At 41.3% G+C, this 20108-nt stretch overlaps 2 protein-coding genes across 2 annotated transcripts in view; one reads left to right on the top strand and one right to left on the bottom strand.

The window, feature by feature from the left end:
• The window catches only part of LOC309505883 (uncharacterized protein), a 46995-nt gene that overhangs the window by 9167 nt on the left and 17720 nt on the right, over positions 1-20108 (bottom strand). The window contains exons 8-13 of the mRNA XM_082179344.1: positions 6403-8172; positions 5119-5283; positions 4907-5023; positions 4620-4793; positions 4365-4535; positions 3180-3328 (exon numbers count right to left, since the gene is read on the bottom strand). Of these exons, the coding sequence (XP_082035470.1) occupies positions 3180-3328; positions 4365-4535; positions 4620-4793; positions 4907-5023; positions 5119-5283; positions 6403-8172 (2546 nt within the window). The remainder of the gene's footprint in view (positions 1-3179; positions 3329-4364; positions 4536-4619; positions 4794-4906; positions 5024-5118; positions 5284-6402; positions 8173-20108) is intronic.
• On the top strand, positions 12442-14466 carry LOC309505786 (uncharacterized protein; the record flags this gene model as incomplete). Its single annotated transcript, XM_082179244.1, has 2 exons — positions 12442-12539; positions 12700-14466. Exon 2 carries the CDS (start codon positions 13144-13146, stop codon positions 14464-14466), a length of 1323 nt encoding a protein of 440 aa, XP_082035370.1. The 5' UTR covers positions 12442-12539; positions 12700-13143.

Raw genomic sequence — 20108 nt, forward strand, 5'->3', positions numbered from 1 at the left:
TGCCACATTCCTCCTCTGCGACCCCCACAGTAAATGCAGAGCAGCTCAGTTGCAATGCACGATCGATGTAAAACTCCAGAGTCCAGTGTGGATCATGCAAAGGCATGCGTGAGCTAAGAGGCTCAGATATCAAAATCTGAGAATCACAGGACAGGTTTCACTTTTGGAGGCTGGCTCCATTTATTATCAAAACAAAAATAAATGACAGATTAGGTGGGTGCGGGCGAGGGTGAACCTTGAGCCGGGCTGTAGAGCGCGGGCTCGTCAGGCAGCGACCACTCGAGGCCGAGGCCTTATACGGCCTACGCTGTCCTCGTCAGCGTCCTCACCGTTAGGTCCACCAAACCTAGCTCCTGGAGCAAATTGTGAAACTCCTGAAACCCTCCGGAGGGTCTGGTGGACCCGAGTACAGCGACGATGTCCCCTACGCAGCTGTTTATGCTCTCCAGAGCATATACGAGCGGTAACTCTCTCGATTAATGCTAATGCTTGATAAACATCTAAAAAAGATGGCCGCCAACGGGTTTCGAAACTTTCGCCTCCGGATTTCGCCTCTGACGCGCGTAAATTTCACTTCAAACTTTTGTTTTTACACGCGTCAAGAGCGCGAATTAACAAAGTGGTCAAACGTATAACTAGGCATACCTTGTCCATAGATGTTAAATAAATATACCAGTCATCTACATAGTCCTCAATGGGCTGATTCCCCTGACAGAGATGCATGATCTGTGCTGCTGGATTCATGGTTGGTCAGTTTACTACTTTAACTAGTTTACACTACTTTAATAACAATACAAACAGGTAATCCAGGGCAAACAATGAAACTCAGGACAGGAACATGGTACAGCAAACAACGACTGACAAATCACAAGAGAAACACAAGGGCAATTTATACACAAGGTAACAAGGGGGTGTGGTTGATTGTCATGGGAACACATGAGGGTAACCAATGGAACTAACAAGCCACACCTGGAGATACTAATCAACATGAAAAATTACAAAACATGGCATAAGAAAGGAAATAACACAAAAGTCCTCATGAACATGAACACAGGCTGAGATCGTGTCAGCAGGTATAGTTTAATTACGGTATAACTTATGTTGTCATCTAGCTTATCCACAATTAGTACAAGCCTGTTGTAGCGGACCCCGATCGAATGATGGATCAAAAAAATTATGGATCAAAACTTTACTGATGAGTTTTATTAAGTTTATTGTACATCACACAAAAGATGAAGCTTTTGAAAAAAAGTTTTCAATCTTGAAAATCACTGAAAGAGCAGAATAAATCACAGTATAAGAAGTGTTCATTAAAGTCGTATCCATAATCTTTCTCTCTCCCTTGCATTATCATCAACATACACTACGCATTACACAAAACCTACAACTAACAGTTAACAAATACACTCACCTAAAGGATTATTAGGAACACCTGTTCAATTTCTCATTAATGCAATTATCTAATCAATCAATCACATGGCAGTTGTTTCAATGCATTTAGGGGTGTGGTCCTGGTCAAGACAATCTCCTGAACTCCAAACTGAATGTCAGAATGGGAAAGAAAGGTGATTTAAGCAATTTTGAGCGTGGCATGGTTGTTGGTGCCAGACGGGCCGGTCTGAGTATTTCACAATCTGCTCAGTTACTGGGATTTCCACGCACAACCATTTCTAGGGTTTACAAAGAATGGTGTGAAAAGGGAAAAACATCCAGTATGTGGCAGTCCTGTGGGTGAAAATGCCTTGTTGATGCTAGAGGTCAGAGGAGAATGGGCCGACTGATTCAAGCTGATAGAAGAGCAACTTTGACTGAAATAACCACTCGTTACAACCGAGGTATGCAGCAAAGCATTTGTGAAGCCACAACACGCACAACCTTGAGGCGGATGGGCTACAACAGCAGAAGACCCCATCGGGTACCACTCATCTCCACTACAAATAGGAAAAAGAGGCTACAATTTGCACGAGCTCACCAAAATTGGACAGTTGAACACTGGAAAAATGTTGCTTGGTCTGATGAGTCTCGATTTCTGTTGAGACATTCAGATGGTAGAGTCAGAATTTGGCGTAAACAGAATGAGAACATGGATCCATCATGCCTTGTTACCACTGTGCAGGCTGGTGGTGGTGGTGTAATGGTGTGGGGGATGTTTTCTTGGCACACTTTAGGCCCCTTAGTGCCAATTGGGCATCGTTTAAATGCCATGGCCTACCTGAGCATTGTCTCTGACCATGTCCATCCCTTTATGACCACCATGTACCCATCCTCTGATGGCTACTTCCAGCAGGATAATGCACCATGTCACAAAGCTCGAATCATTTCAAATTGGTTTCTTGAACATGACAATGAGTTCACTGTACTAAAATGGCCCCCACAGTCACCAGATCTCAACCCAATAGAGCATCTTTGGGATGTGGTGGAACGGGAGCTCCGTGCCCTGGATGTGCATCCCACAAATCTCCATCAACTGCAAGATGCTATCCTATCAATATGGGCCAACATTTCTAAAGAATGCTTTCAGCACCTTGTTGAATCAATGCCACGTAGAATTAAGGCAGTTCTGAAGGCGAAAGGGGGTCAAACACAGTATTAGTATGGTTTTCCTAATAATCCTTTAGGTGAGTGTATATATAGAGAGTTTTCATTGTTAATTCATGTTAACTAAAGTATTTAAATAATGTTAACAATTGGAACCATATTGTAAATTATTACCGGAAATGTATATATAATGTACTTTAAATACAGTATATAAATCGATATTATCTGTAATGTTGCTCCCTGTTGTAATCGCTCTAACATGCATGTTTGAAGAGCCGTCTATAAGGATGCCAGTAGATGTGGATATAAGAACACATTTCCAACTTTATTTAGGCCTCATTCTCCCTGGACTCTTACAGGTGACTCACACACGTACACTGTGTGGGTGGACATCGCCTTCTTACGTCAACACAATGTTCTTATACATTACACTATCCAAACTTACAGTCCGTACAAAATGTGATTTGTCTTTACCTAAAGTTATATTATAATATCATGATTTGATTTGCAAGAACTTCTTAATATATTTTTTCAATATACAGAACATTTAATACATTTTTACAATTGTGTGATTACTACTCATTGTTCAAAGCTTAAGTGTTTATTTCTAGAGTTGTCTTAAGGATTGGGGCTTTTTGATTACTTTTCCAGGATCATGGAGATCACATTCAAGTCTGACTCTTCCAGATCATTCTCAAGCAGATCGATCTCTTTCAGGTGGGATGGATTTGATTTCAGAGCTTCGGTCAGTGCCGTCACACCTTCATGTGTAACACTACAGTTGGACAACCTGAAGAAGGCAGAGTGGATTTGTAAGCACAGATATTGTTATTTCTTAGCTTAACAGTTGCTTAATCGGTTTTGAATGGCTTTTAATCTGATATTGCACTACATTCGATTTTTCCATACATTTACCTCAGCTTCTCTAGTTTACAGTGAGGACTTTGCAGGCTGACACAGAGCTTCTTCACACCTGAGTCTTGTAGATCATTAATACTCAGATCCAAATCTGTCAAATTGGAGGTCTTTGAGTTGAGAGCTGAAGCCAGAGCAGTGCAACTTTTCTCTGTGATTCCACATTTGTCCAACCTGAGAAAGAAATGTATTATAATATATACTGTTCCAACTTCATCAAATAGAAATGTTCACTGATTTCTGCAGTATATCTTAACCTCAGTGTTTTCAGTCTACAGTTTGGATCATGGAGAACAGCAGACAGCAGCTCCACTCCCTGATCTCCAGGTCTGTTGTTGCCCAGGTCCAGCTCTCTCAGCTGAGCGTTTGACATCAGGGCTGAAGTAAGAGATCCAAAGCCTTCTGTTTTAGATTTGCAACATGAAAGCCTATCGAAAGAAAGTAAAAACACTCATAACTTTAGAAATCCCAGTGTATTTGATTGATTTGATATAGTGAAATATAGTGGGGGGGGGGGGGGGGGTGTTTAAAAAAAAAAACGGTTTAATCTTTCTGATATCAATGGAATGTGGTTCAAACAGAGGTACGTTTCTCTCATAGACTTTATCAGTATTTAATGATTCAATTAGTTATATTTGAAATTTCTTTGTGGTGTTATTGGTGGAAATATATTGGCTTTTTTAATTAAAAATCATTGTAGTGCTGTAGGGTTAGTAACTGTAATGTTTAAGTTAAAGAATCAGCCATTAAAAAGCCATATTTGTTGAGCATTGAATACAAGAATTTCTGTTATTTTTGCCTTGATCATAAGCTTACATTTTTTATTAAAATCCAAATTGCACATGGCGCAATATTGTTAAATGGGGAATTTTCTTTGTACTGAATCTATCTAGTATTCAGAATCATCTTGCCTCAGGATCTCCAGTTTACAGTGAGGATGACGCAGCCCAACAGAGAACAGCATCACACCAGAATCCTGGAGCTCATTCTTGCTTAGAGAGACTTCTTTCAGGTTTGAATCTGTTTCTAGTATTGAAGCCAATGCTGCACAACTTTTGTGTGTTATATTACAATTATTTAACCTGTTAATAAAGTAATTAAAAGCATTAGTCATTAATAACCTCAAATAATTTCTCAATTCAGTATATGTGCTCACTATAACTCACTTCAGTGTTTCCAATGCACACTGAACTTTCTCCAGAGCAGCACAGAGATGTTTCACTCCTGAGTCTCCTATTTTATTCAAGCTCAAGTCCAGCACTTTCAGATGTGAAGGGTTTAAACTCAGAGCTGAGCTCAGGAAAACACAGCCTGCTTCTGTTACTCCACAGTTCTTCAGGCTACAGAGAAGAGAATACATGTTGTCTCAGTCTACTGGCAAAAATCCATGTAGCACAATTTGCATGATGAGGACTCATTTAAAAGTTTTCTATTAAGAGTTAACAGAACCTACTTCAAAGATTCCAGTCTACACTCTGTGTCCTGTAGTCCAGCAGTGTGACTTATAAAATCGTCATACTTGCGTAGATTGTTTGGATCATTTGGACTATTGTTTAACCATTCGTTAAATCTGTAGTGACAAAGAAAGATTTTAAATGTCTACATATGTAATGTGTATTAGTAATATAATGTTGTAATATTTCACTGTACTCCATAGAAGCGTACATGGGTCTGGCGTAGTATGATTTCTTTGCTCCGACACTGAATATTTCAACTCCTGTGTCCTGTAGGTTGTTGTGGCTCAGATCCAGCTCTCTCACATTGGATTGTGATGAAAGAAGCGTAGACAGCGTTATACAGCCTCTTTCTGTAATATTACAGTCATGCAACCTGGAAGTTTAATTATTATTATTTAAAAAAAAATTTGCCCTTTCATATGGAAGCCGTGAACGTAAAAGAAAAGAAAGAAAAAAATCCGTAAAAATAAAAAAAATTCTAAAAAGACAATAAAGTCGTATCATTTCAAAATATTTCAAGATTAAAGTCGAAATATTTCGAGATTAAAGTCAAAATATTTAGAGAATAAAGTTGAAACATTACGGGAATACATGTCTTCCGTAGAAGTTCATATTTCAAATAAATATGCTCGTAAAGTCGAACTACCTCGGACATGGATCTAAAGTAGCTTTTTACTTTTATCTGGGCTTCCAACAAAAGCAAATTCTACAGGTGCTAATCTACCAACATGGCATTACCATTTGTCTTAGGAAGCCTATAGACAAACACGAAGACACGTACGAGTCAACGCGCCACATAAGGTTTGGACCAGGATTGTGGTGCTCATCTATAGGCAACGCCATCTAGGTTGAGAACACTTACCAGTAACTGTCTCCCTCTTCACCGCAATCCTTTCTGGATACATTTTAAGTGCATAATTCTGTATCCAATCATTTGTCCGATCCCGTGATTTCCCCAGATATAAAGCTGGATAACTCCATCCAGTCTGAAAAGTGTTTTCGCCTGTAAAGTCTATTCCGCCGCTGTATATTTTACGTTCTAAGACAAATAATGGTAATGCCATGTTGGTAGATTAGCACCTGTAGAATTTCCTTTTATTGAAAGGCAAGCCCCGATAAAAGTAAAAAGCTACTATTATATTTAGATCCATGTGCGAGACAGTTCGACTTCACAAGCGCATTTACTAAAAGAAAAAGAAAAAAGAACTTCTACGGAAGACTGTAGGCTATTCTCATAATTTTGACTTTATTCTCAAAATATTACGACTTTGTTCTTGAAATATTTCGACTTTAATCTAGAAATGTTTCGACTTAAATCTCAAAATGTTTCGGCTTTAATCTCGAAATATTTTGACTTTATTCTCGAAATATTATAATATATTTATTTATATATATATTTTTTTTTTTACGTTGAGGTTCAGGGCTTCCGTACTCTCATTATATATCAACCATTTTTTTGCACTCACACATAATATATAACAAAAGTACTCACCAAGCCTTTGTAGACAGCATGATCACACGATGTAGCCATTCAAGGATTGTTTCTGATCTACCATATTTATATAGTTCAAACTCCTCAAACTTCTCATCTGATGTCATTAAAATGAACATTAGAGCAAAACCAAGTTCTTGGGACTGGATGTCTTTAACTTTTCCTGAGGTTATGTATTTTTGGATTTCATCATTTAGAGAATGATCATTGAGTTCATTTAGACAGTGGAACATAAGGATACTCGTTTCTGGACAACATGTTTTTATCTTTTCCTTGAGAAACTCAGTAGTTTTCGAGGTGTCCTGGGGGACGATTGTTCTTTTCTTAAAAAACCTTTCTGTTAGGATCTGGTTTGACTCCATTGAAAGTCCCATGAGAAAGCGAAGAAAGAGATCAAGATGTCCAGTCTTACTTTCTGATGTTTTATCAACGGCACATTTGAGTATGATTGGCACTGTCACATTCATATCGGATTCATTTGCTTTGCCTTCTACAAGCACATTTTTGCCACTGTTGTGGAAGGAAAGGTGAACATATATAGCCGCTAGATGTTCCTGAACGCTCAGATGAACAAAGCAGAAGACTTTCCCCTGATACCAGCCAAACTCCTCTCTGAAGATCTGAGTGCACAATCCTGAGTACACTGATGCTTCTGTCACATCAATGCCACACTCTCTCAGGTCTTCCTCATAGAAGATCACATTGCCTATTTCCAGTTGCTTGTATGCCAGTTTCCCCAGTTTGAAGATCATCTCTTTATCTTTGTCCTCATTCTCATTGTATTTTGTGTCTTTGATGCTAATCTGTGCCATCAGGAAGTGTGTGTACATTTGAGTGAGAGTCTTGGGAATCTCTCCACTCTCTGCTTCGCTCAACATCTTCTCCAGAACAGTGGCTGAGATCCAGCAGAACACTGGGATGTGGCACATGATGTAGAGGCTCCTTGATAACTTCAGGTGTGTGATGATTGTATTGGCCAGACTCTGATCACTGATTCTCTTCCTGAAGTATTCCTCCTTCTGTAGCTCATTGAAGCCTCGTACCTCTGTCACTCGATGGACACACTCAGAGGGGACGAGATCGGCTGCTGCTGGTCTGGAGGTGATCCAGATGAGAGCAGATGGAAGCAGATTCCCCACAATGAGGTTCGTCAGCAGCACGTCCACTGAGGCTGATTCACTTACATCACACAACCTCACATCGCTCTGAAAATCCAGAGACAGACGACACTCGTCCAGACCATCAAAGATGAACAACACTTTATATTTGTCACTGGATATTTCCATTTCTTTAGTTTCAGGGGAAAAGACATGAAGAAGATCTGAAAGACTGAGTGTTTTGTCCTTCATCAAATTGATCTCTCTGAAAGGAAGTGGAAATATGAGCTGGACGTCCTGATTCTCTTTCTCTTCAGCCCAGTCCAGGATGAACTTCTGCACAGAGACTGTTTTTCCAATGCCAGCGACTCCCTTTGTCAGCACAGTTCTGATGGGTTTGTCTTGTCCAGGTAAAGGTCTAAAGATGTCATTGCATTTGATCGGTATTGTTGCTCCTGCAGCAGTCTTCAGTGATTTTTCTATCCTTTTAATTTCATGTTCATAACTGATCTCTCCATTTCCACCCTCTGTGATGTAGAGCTCTGTGTAGATCTCATTCAGGAGTGTTGGGTGTCCCTGCTTTGCCAGTCCTTCAAAAATATACTGATGCTTCATTTTCGTGTAGGATTTTAATCTTTGGTTGATGGCTTGATCTGGAATTTGTGCATCATGTCTGTAAAAATATAATTTGTACATAAGCAAATAATAGTGCAAGTTTCCTGTGTTGGTTATATGGAATTAAGTGTAAACTTGAAACCTTTTTCATAATATTCTGATAAATATCCCACTGTGATATCATGTGTATTTCCTCTTTTGTAATAGCTGTAATATATATATATATATTGTAACGACAATGACTATGACATGCGGTCACATGCTGTTCAGAGACAACGAGTTTGTTCATGGCGCCTCCAAGTCTGCTTGAACGGTCAAAACTGCATCATTGTGGCTCCCCCGAGGGACATTTGAGTCACATAAGGAAACCCTGTTTTGGAGAATCCCCTCTAAAACCCCCATTTCAGCATGGACTCCCTGTGACTTTTATAGACTCGTGACATTCCAGAACACACACACACATACACACACCAACATCCTTTTGTGTTTAACTTTTAAGTATGTAACTCAGGCTTGTATCTGAACTTCCTGTATGCATGTGTGATTAATGTTGTTTTGATCATATAGTTATGATCTTCGAGTGTTTGGCTCTGAAAGGTATTTTTAAAGAAGGTTCCTCAATAGTGGTTTTGTAACCCTACCTCAGACCATAAAACTTTACGACCCAGGAAAGCAGACATTCCCAGCAGTCACGTCCCAAACACACCACACACAGACCCACAGATTTTCCCTTTGACTTACCATAGGACATTACCAAAATGTTGATATATTTCTGAGGTGCCTTTTGTTATGACCATGTCATATTGGGGTGTCTACGATTTTGTCATGTGGTAATCAAGACTTTAAATGTGTGTAATTCTGCATATCTCCTGTATCTTTGCATTGCTACAACCTTCATGTGATGCGTTTGATGTCTTTGTAATTCTCTTAATCTAACGGAGTTGAATTCCGATAGCAGAATTCAGTGATGCGCATTGTTTTATAAGTTCATATGTCTGGAGAAAATCCTCTCAAGTTAAAGTCAATCATGACTCATTCGAGTGGGCGTGTCTAACCGGACAAAGGAATCTTCCCGCTCGAAAATTCTCGACAGCTGATTCGTCCTACACGAAGGAGGGGACGGCACATGGGACACTGATAAAAGTCCAGACCTTCAGTTTCCTCGTTCTCTTATCTCTTCCAACTCAACTTCCTCTCTTCGGACCTTCTTCTCCCCGGCGCAGCGCTTCTCCAAAGGAACATCTGGAGGAGGCCCTGGCCTTCTCCATCGAGCGAGCACATGTTCGAGTCGTAGCTGCGTCCCTTGCAACTAAGATTTCCAGCCTCTCCCATCCCGGGAGACGAATCTGAACTTTCTCGGTAACGTTAAATTCAAGTGAGCCTTTACATCGTCTTGCTAAACGACCCAGAAGACGAAGCTAGACGCAAACCAGCCGGACACACGCACGCGCGCCCCCTCTTCAGCACCACACTGAAAGAACACAGAATCTTGCAAGTAACGTAACGCTCTCTAAACGCTGATTTCAGGTGTCCAGTTCTTAGGGTCTGTGATTTAAGTTACCCTCTATATCTTCCCTCTATATCTTTCTCTCTTTCATTTCATTTTCATTCTGATCATGCTATGTTTATGTTTTTGTTCGGTTAAATGTTTATTTGTTTGTTTGCATTTTTACGTACGTTTATGTTTGTAGTTTATATAATCTCTAGTGTGTGCCATTTTATTAATAAATCCATTTATACTTTTAATTGTCTCTGTGTTTGAAAACCCACCTTATAAAGTCAATGAAATTTTAAAGATCTAAGCTACAAGCTCGATATAAACTACATTTGGTAGTTCTTAATTCAGAAACTCAGTAAGTTTGATATTCGTGGCCAGAAGATAAAACTTTCTTGGAGTTTGAAAAGGGATACCCCCTTCTTAACTGTAATGATCAGACAGTACAGAACAAGGTAATCTCGATAATTGATAAAATAAATGTACATGCGACTTATGAATTATGACCATGAGTCATATTTATTAATATTTCCAAAATTCCCTATATTCTTGAGCTAATTCACATTTACCCCGAGTCGTTATTGTTACAATATATATATATATATATATACATATATATATGGCTAGTTTAATTAGATATTTTCTATTAAACGGTTAGTTCACCCAAAAATGAAAATTATGTCATTAATTACTCACCCTAATGTCGTTCCAAACCCGTAAGACAATGAGGTTGCTGCTTATGGATGGTTTAGAAACCTCTCGGATTTCATAAAAAAAAAAAAATTTAATTTGTCTTATGGGTATGGACAAACATGAGGGTGAGTAATTACAGAATTTTCATTTTCAGGTGAACTAACCGCACAACTTTTTGACACACAACTTTCCTCACATAGAGAGGCAGCACCTGTCGGGGCAATCTTTCTTTTGTGCTTGTTTTAAGGGCGATGGCGTCATATGACGACAGGAATTAAAAGCTTCATTGGAAAACTTAAAAAGAAGGTTCAAATGTAGATATGACATGACAAAAAAAACGTTCAGTACGGCCATATGAACGTCAAAGTATGAATGGTCAGAATGACCGCTATGGTCGTTCTAGTAGTTATGGAATTCCGGTAATTCTAGTGTGAAACGACAAATTAATCCCAATGTACTATTTAAATCGATTGCCGGACATCGTAATGTTATTGTCCATACATCTGATTTATGATTTAGCATTGTGTTAGCAACGACCCTTGAAATGTTTAGTACCTGGTGTGTTGTGGGAATGGACCAGCCTAGTGACAAAGAGATTCAGACAGGAAGTTGATCTGTTTTATGGGATTTCTAAAGGAAATGAGACCGTACCAACTTTGATGTATTAGAGGGGACATAGGAAAATGTGATGTCTTGAGCAATGTGATTTTTGTTTAATATAATTATTTTTGCATTAACTAAAATGTATGGCTTTAATTTTTTTTTAAATGTGTATGGTTTTGTTTCCCATTTTTGGTTTCATGGTGCTGGCCACCTCCTATAAATTCAGTGTATGTTTAGTGTAGTGAGAGTCTTGTTACTTATTGTACTCTGGAAAGGTGGTGCTGATTTTGGTCCTCTGTCAGTTTGAGAGGCTCAAGCACAATTATGTCCTTTTCTGAATACAGGATATTTCCTGTGATGTAACCTGAATTTAATATAATTTTTAGATTTTTTAACTGTCACAATTTTTGCCTTTTTCCTGCATATTGAGGCTTGATAAAAAAAAAAAATTCTTGCGTCTTTTTCTCTCCTTTGCTTAGAAGCATTTTAAAGAATATTTTCTCAAAATTATAAACACATTCTTAAAAAGTACACCAATTTGTTAATAATAAAAAAATATTGTCGAAACTGAATGCTTCACTCTGTGAGGAGCTTGTGGACGGCCGAGACTGCTCCCGGCCAACAGTCTCAGGGACCATAGATCAGCGAGGAAGAAATTTTTGAAATGCTGCCGCTTGTTTCTTTGCTTCCTGAAACCTCTCGATGACCGAGGTGACAGAGTCGCCGAAGAGACCAGAAGGTGAGAGCGGAGCGTCCAACATAGGAGTTCTGTCTTTATCTTTCATGTCAGACAGATTAAACCAGAGGTGTCTCTCCGTGGCCACCAGGTCTGCCATAGACCGGCCTTCTGATATGGCCTTCTCCTTGGTGGCCCTACGAGACAGATCTGTAGCGCAATGCAACTCTCGAATTGCGTCGGCACTTACTTCCTCCTTAGCAGGTCAGCCTGGTATGCTTTCAATATGGACATTGTATGCAAGCACGCAGCAGCCTGACCTGATGACCTTGAATGCTGTTTACTAGCCATACTCCTGTATATAGTGTGTAACTTGACAAACAACTCGAAATAGACAGAGACGATTCACAAAGAGTGCTTGCTGAAGACACAGAAGCTAGCGCGGTTTGATTCTGGGTATGCTTTATAGTTTCCTGGTCTGTAATGTCACCCGCCTATGTAACGAGTTATAAGTACAATTCAAGTTTAATGTATTGTTGTTGTCTTTTCCACTAAAATCCTTGTTTTATTACTGATTTATTTTTGTTTTCCTTTGAGCAATATATGTTGTTTCTGCTATTCACATTAGAGACTTTTATTTTGACATGTTTTTCTGTTGCTGCATTGGTGCCATTTTGAGTGTGCGCGCGCGCCTCTCTCTTTAGTTCGCATTGCACATGCTGGGGAGAGGTAAGCGTTTTGCAGAGCTCTTCGATTTGTGAGCAAATTAAGTTTGTAAAGTGTGTAAATCGATTTGATAATCCTTTGTAAACAGTACGGAGACTGTCTAATATGTTCTGTTGTATGTTATATATGTGTGTGTGGATCAATAATTTGAAGATATATCGTGTGAGTTTTGTGATCTGTATTAGCTAGGTTTTGAGTCATTAATCAGCTAAACTAGTGTTGTATCATTCAGGTGATGCAATAGTGAGATGCTCACACGACGTTTATCAACTTTATTGCTGTAATCCACAGGTATTTCACTTTTATTGTGTTTTATTTTCTATATTGTGTTAATGTTATGTGTAGTTAGCATAATTGTTGCATTTAGTTCGCATTGCACATGCTGGGGAGAGGTGATGCAATAGTGAGATGCTCACACGACGTTTATCAACTTTATTGCTGTAATCCACAGATCCACAGTTGGTGAAAGCCCATGTTGGGTGTGACTGTGAATAAACATCGTCATTGTGATGAACCGCAGTAACAGTGTCCTGGTCCTTATTAAACACAACGCAGAGAAAAGAGTATCGTGACAGCGGTTGGCAGCAGACCGGTTACATTGGTGCCGTGACCCGGATCAGAAGATTTGCTTCAGGATCAACGTCAGTTGGGTCACCGAGGGACGCTGCATTGAGGTTCAGTTTTGCTGATAAAAGAACTGTGAGAATACAAATGGACATTTGAGTTTTCTAATATTGATTTAATGCATTCTCTCATTTAAGTGATTTATTTTTCTCACATTTTCTGACATTTTTCATTTGTTTATTTTATTTGAAATTTGATTTTCAAGTGTAAACATGGCGTTTAGTTTAAAAGATGATGAAATTGACGCTTATGAGACAATGACTGGTTTAGGTCTTGGGAGGGGGAAGTTTTTTAGTGAAACTCCAATTGTGAGAGAGAGTAAGGTGAACAGAACCCCCCGTGTATTAAGCTCCACACGTGTGACTGATCATGATACTGTGCCCTTAGCTGTTCCAGACATAGCAGATCCAAATTGGCAAGGTTTGATAGCACACATAGCTCAACAAGTGGGGCAGACCATGTTAGCATCTCAAAAAGAGGCTAGTTACGGTGAAGGAGAGAATAAGAGTGCACAAACACAAGGGTTAGGTACCAGTAAGACATTCTCAGACATACCTTCACTTAACTTGACTGGAGTGAGGTTAGTAATGCAAAGTGAAGCAAAAGAGCCCCCAGTCTACCGTGGTGATGCATCAGACAAGCTTGGTGTGCGTGAGTGGGAGGAGCTGATGGACACATATCTGAGAAAGAGAGGAATACCATTAGCAGAGCAGCATCAAGAGATCTTAAGCAGATTGATGGGTAAAGCTAAAGATGTCGTCAAAGTCACTCTTCGCTGTAATTCAGCTTTAAACCCAGTTGAGAACCCAAAGGTTATCATTGACATCCTGAAACAACATTTTAGCGATGCTAATTATTCATGTATGCCTTTGGCTGATTTCTATGGAACTGTTCCATTAGCAGGAGAGGATCCTGTCGAGTACTGGGTGCGGTTGAACAAAGCAGTGGATCTTGCGGAGGAAGCTTTAAAGAGACTTGGGCGACGAATGGAAGATCCATGTCAAGAAGCTGCAATGATGTTCGTGAAGTACTGCCCAGATTCCACTCTTGCTGCAGTTTTCCGTTTCAAAGCTCCAGAAAAATGGACCGCACAGGAAATCCAAGAACAGCTTGACCGTTACCACACACAGTTAAAAGAGCAGATGTCAGCCAAGCCAAAGCGTCACCCTACTACAAGGCATGTCACCGCTCACGTTCAGACGTTCAATGAGGATGAAGTGGATGTTGGCTCTCCAACAGAGCCAGGTGAGTGCAGCAGAGTCAGTAATGCACACACTGTACAGGATGACAACAATTGTATGAGAACCCTGATTAATCTCCTTGACCGTGCGCTGTCTCAAAATGTTCAAATGCCATCTCGCCAGCCCCAAAGCGAGCTCTGTAGAGTTTGCCAATCTCATGATCACTCTACTGTAACACATTGTCGACGAGAACATCTGTGTTTTGCATGCTTCCAGCCTGGGCACAGTAAAAGGGACTGTACAAGTGACAGGTCCAGACCCGGTCCAGCACCATTCCGGGGTCCATCAGTTTAAACTAGATGGCTCACGTTCGGAAGGGGGATGCGTGAGCACAAGTGAAGAACCCCTAGAGAGTGTTGATCTTCACCAGTTTTATGAGAATGCACGTGTACAGGCTCCCACTGGAACCAAGGTGATCGCACAAAATGTCCAGGTAGTTGAGGCATTCGACGATTTGTTCTATGCGCCAGTCAGTGTTAATAATGTGTTTTCGATTAAGGGAATGCTTGATACAGGCTCCATGGCCTGCACTTTTAGTGACAAAGTGGAAAAAAAGATGTTAAGTGAGAATGTATTGCCTTCACCCACACCACTTCAGGAGGAAGTCATCTTAGTAGGATGTGGTGGCAAGGTTACAAGACCAAAATGTATGTATGAGGTCCAGTTGAAAGTTTATGGAGAGAGCTGCATAGTGCCTATTCTCGTTGTACCCGGCCAGCGGGATGATCTGATCATTGGTACAAATGTCATAAAATTCCTTGCGCATCGGATGAAAGGTAGCAATGATTTTTGGAGACTTGTTTCTAATCATAGAGTGGAGCCAATGGCAGGATGTGAGCAGTTCCTGGATGTAATGGCCAACACGTGTCGGTGGAAGGGTTCTGAGCTACCAGATAAGGTGGGAACAATCAAGCTACAGCAGTGTGTCACTCTTTTAGCAAGGCAGGAACATCTTGTCTGGGGAAAGCTGCCAAAAAATGTCCCGATGTCACCCGGGAGCACAGTTGTAGTGGAACCTACAAATTCAAGGTCTGTGTCACGAGACATTATGGTCGGGCGGGTTGTCACGCCATTATGGGGTGATCGCTGGGTTCCCGTAAAAGTCACTAACTTCTCTGATAAGCCAGTCACCCTTAAGAGGAATCGCAAATTAGCAGACGTGTTCCCATGTGTTGCCATGGAAGATTTTGAACTTTTCCAAGGGCTGAGTCGAGCTGAAGTGTCTGCGGAGGAGATTCAGCATTCCCCTAAATTGTCAGATGATTTCAAACAGAGATTGGAAACTGTTGGTCTTGTTGATCTCGACATTCATTCTGTTTCTGTCAGCCATGTGACAAAGGAGAAGTTAGTACAGTTACTGGAGAGATACAACGACGTGTTTTCTAAGCATGCATTGGACTGTGGAGAAGTAAAGGGTTTTGTTCATCGCATTCGGCTAATGGATGAGCGTCCATTCAGACTCCCTTATCGTAGAGTGCCGCCTGCACACTACCAAAAGTTGCGGCAGGTTTTGTCCCAGATGGAAGAACAAGGGATAATAAGGAAGTCTGTAAGTGAGTATGCTTCTCCGTTAGTCCTAGTGTGGAAGAAGGATGGCAGTCTGAGGCTATGCACAGACTTCAGATGGTTAAACGCAAGAACGATAAAGGATGCACACCCACTTCCACACCAGTCTGACTGCTTAGCTGCTCTGGGCGGAAACACACTCTTCAGCACCATGGACCTGACATCAGGGTTTTATAACATCCCCATGGCTGAAGAGGACAAGAAATACACTGCGTTCACGACTCCTGTAGGGCTGCATGAGTATAATAGGATGCCGCAAGGGCTATGCAACAGTCCAGCCTCCTTTATGCGGATGATGGTAAGCATCTTCGGAGATTTGAACTTCAGCAGCTTGTTATGTTATCTCGACGACCTGTTGGTGTTCGCTCCGAATGAGCAGGAAGCGTTAGAAAGACTGGAGGTCGTGTTCAGTCGTCTGAGGCAGTACAATCTTAAGCTGAGCCCTAAGAAATGCCACCTACTGAGAACCTCTGTAAAATTCCTGGCTCACATCATAGACAGGGATGGAGTTTCAGTAGATCCTGCCAAAGTCGATGTTATCTCGAAGCTGTCTAAGGCAGATCTTATGGAAGATGACAAATGTACTCCATCAGTGCAGAGGATCAAATCAGTTCTTGGGATGATCTTATATTACCAACATTTCATTCCCGGATGTTCTACTTTGGCAAGGCCGCTTTTTGCCCTTACGGCTGGGCAGAGGAGGAAAAGAGGGATCAAGGGAGATATTAAAGCAGGAACTTACAGGAAGCTCAAGCCCACGGATTGGACTTCAGAATGTGATAGCGCATTATTTTGCCTCAAGGAGAGTCTGCTTCAAAGTGTGGTTTTAGCGCACCCTGACTTTACTCTGCCTCTGATCCTGGCGATTGATGCCTCACTGGACGGACTGGGAGCTGTATTATCCCAAGTGCCTGCGGGTGAAGAGCGAGCTCGTCCAATCGCGTTTGCAAGCAAGACTCTGAGCAAATCACAGAGGAACTATCCAGTTCATAAACTCGAGTTTCTGGCACTCAAATGGAGTGTGTGCGAGAAATTTAGCCATTGGTTGAAGGGTCAAACATTCACGGTATGGACAGACAACAATCCGCTCACGTACATCATGTCCAAGGCAAAACTCGCTGCATGTGAGCAACGTTGGGTGTCCAAACTGGCATCTTACACCTTTGAACTGAAGCATATAGCAGGGAAGAAAAACGTGGTGGCGGATGCTCTGAGTAGAGACCCTTTTGTCAAGACTGTGAGCAGCAGGCTAATGAAGGAACGATATCATGATTTACTTGTGGAGGCTGAAGCGGTTGATGGAGATGGAGTTCGAGATGCGTTTCGTCAAGGAGCTCAGAACTTACAGATCTGTCTCCAGTCCTGTCTTGTCTTACCTTCTGACAGTGCCACTATCAAAGCCTGTTTAAGTTTACATGATCAGTGGGAAGAGACTTCTCAAGCAAGAGCCGTGCAGCTAATTCAGTCTTACCAAGATTTAATACCAGCTGGTATTGACACCCTTCCTACGATTGCTGCGGATGAAATTCGTGAAATGCAAGAGGCTGATTCAGTCATTTCAAGAGTGACGTTCTTCGTGAACTTGAAGCGTCAACCATCGAGGCGAGAGAAGGCCAACATGAGTTCCAAAACTCTATCTCTTTTCAGGCAGTGGGACAAATTAAAGCTCAAGGATGGAATACTGTACAGAGTCACACAAGATCCACACAGTAAACAGAAGCGATATCAGCTGGTCTTACCTTCTAGCCTCAAGGGGCAGGCTTTAAAGGGTGTACATGATCTTGCGGGTCATCAGGGGCAAGCAAGAACCATTCATCTAGCCCGCCAACGTTTCTTCTGGCCAGGAATGGGAAACGATGTGTGTGAATACATCAAGTGCTGTCAAAGATGCATCCTAGCCAAGGCTCCTGAACCATCTGCACGGGCCCCTCTCGAAAGTATTAAGACCTCTATGCCCATGGAGCTGGTATGCCTGGACTTCTGGTCTGCGGAGGATGGGAAGAAACGCTCCGTGGATGTGCTCGTTGTGACAGACCATTTCACGAAGTTGGCTCATGCCTTCCCTTGTGCGAATCAGTGTGCAAAACAGGTTGCAAGGAAGCTGTGGGATCGTGTATTCTGTGTGTACGGATTCCCGAGTCGCATCCACACCGACCAGGGAGCCAACTTCGAGAGTGCCCTTCTAAAGGAGTTGTTGAAGCTATCAGGAGTCGCAAAGTCTCATACCACCGCTTACCACCCCATGGGAAACGGAGGAGTAGAGAGGTTTAATCGGACTTTGGGAAGTATGCTCCGAACTTTGCCTCTAAAAGAGAAGCACAAATGGCCAGAGCAAATACAAACGCTGACTTTTGCTTACAACGCTACGGTCCATGAGACAACTGGGTTCGCTCCATTTCAGCTCATGTTTGGTCGTGTACCAAGACTGCCGGTGGATGTTATGTTCAGACAGGTGCTACATGACTCTGTGGTTGTTGATCATGGTACTTACCTGAAGTCGTTGATGTCATACCTCCATGAGGCGGCTGAGATTGCGCAGCGACAATCTGAAAAAGAGCAGAGGAAACAGGCAAAGGGTTACAACAAGAAAGTCAGAGGGATGTGTCTGAATATTGGGGACCGTGTGCTGGTGGCGAATAAAGGAGAAAGAGGAAAGCGGAAACTAGCGGATAAGTGGGACCCTGTGGTGTACACTGTAGTAGACAGGAACTTGCAGAAGCACATTTACAAGCTAGAGGATGAGAAAGGGAATGTGAAGATTGTGCACAGGAACCTGGTTTTAGACATTAGTTTCCTACCTGTGGAATCGCCTGATGAGGAGGAAAGCATTCTGCTCTCTGCGGAAGATTCAGAGTGTGAGTTACATAGTGTCAGTGAGTCCTGTGCGGATGACTTTGAACCAACAGATCTGGAGGAGAAAACCAGGAGATGGGTGAACGTAGACTCTGAAAGTCCTGTAGTTCCAGATTCTGATGATGAGGAAGCTGAGGGAACAGACCATTTGCCCAGTGATCAGTTTCACACTGAAGAGAATAAGAGCAGGGATCTCCCTCAGAGTAGAGCTGAAAGCAGTCCATCATCTCTTGATGTTAACATTGACTGTGACACAGATACACATACACATACACGACCACAAGTTCTGATTGACACTCAAACTGACACTGATACCCAAGTTCCAGTTACTGACGTTCAGGGTGTTAGGACACGGGCAGGTAGAGTTGTTAAGAAAGTGAACAGATTAATCGAGTCGATGGTTCAGAAACCCTTTTACCTCCAAGGTGTAGGGAGTAATCTGAAAAAGAGAACTGGGTCATTCCTTTCTTTGTTCTAAAAAGTATTCTGTTGTGTTTTGTTTTTGTATGATGTGAAGACACATTTTGATTCCAAATATGAAACACTAGGGTCAGGTCATTTTATGGTGTACAAGGCACCGTATTGTTCCAAGATAATCTTAGGTTTGATCACCCTGGGGTTTTCTTGACCTATTAGTGGGTAACTCACAAGTTGAACTAATGAATGTTTCATTTGCAGACCTGTACCAGTTGTTATTTGATTTGGATCCAGTACGGATTTTAGTGAAATCTGGAAGGGGTGAATGTAACGAGTTATAAGTACAATTCAAGTTTAATGTATTGTTGTTGTCTTTTCCACTAAAATCCTTGTTTTATTACTGATTTATTTTTGTTTTCCTTTGAGCAATATATGTTGTTTCTGCTATTCACATTAGAGACTTTTATTTTGACATGTTTTTCTGTTGCTGCATTGGTGCCATTTTGAGTGTGCGCGCGCGCCTCTCTCTTTAGTTCGCATTGCACATGCTGGGGAGAGGTAAGCGTTTTGCAGAGCTCTTCGATTTGTGAGCAAATTAAGTTTGTAAAGTGTGTAAATCGATTTGATAATCCTTTGTAAACAGTACGGAGACTGTCTAATATGTTCTGTTGTATGTTATATGTGTGTGTGGATCAATAATTTGAAGATATATCGTGTGAGTTTTGTGATCTGTATTAGCTAGGTTTTGAGTCATTAATCAGCTAAACTAGTGTTGTATCATTCAGGTGATGCAATAGTGAGATGCTCACACGACGTTTATCAACTTTATTGCTGTAATCCACAGGTATTTCACTTTTATTGTGTTTTATTTTCTATATTGTGTTAATGTTATGTGTAGTTAGCATAATTGTTGCATTTAGTTCGCATTGCACATGCTGGGGAGAGGTGATGCAATAGTGAGATGCTCACACGACGTTTATCAACTTTATTGCTGTAATCCACAGATCCACAGTTGGTGAAAGCCCATGTTGGGTGTGACTGTGAATAAACATCGTCATTGTGATGAACCGCAGTAACAGTGTCCTGGTCCTTATTAAACA

Source organism: Leuciscus leuciscus (genome assembly GCF_965113295.1).
Source record: "Leuciscus leuciscus genome assembly, chromosome: 9".
NCBI lineage: Eukaryota > Metazoa > Chordata > Actinopteri > Cypriniformes > Leuciscidae > Leuciscus > Leuciscus leuciscus.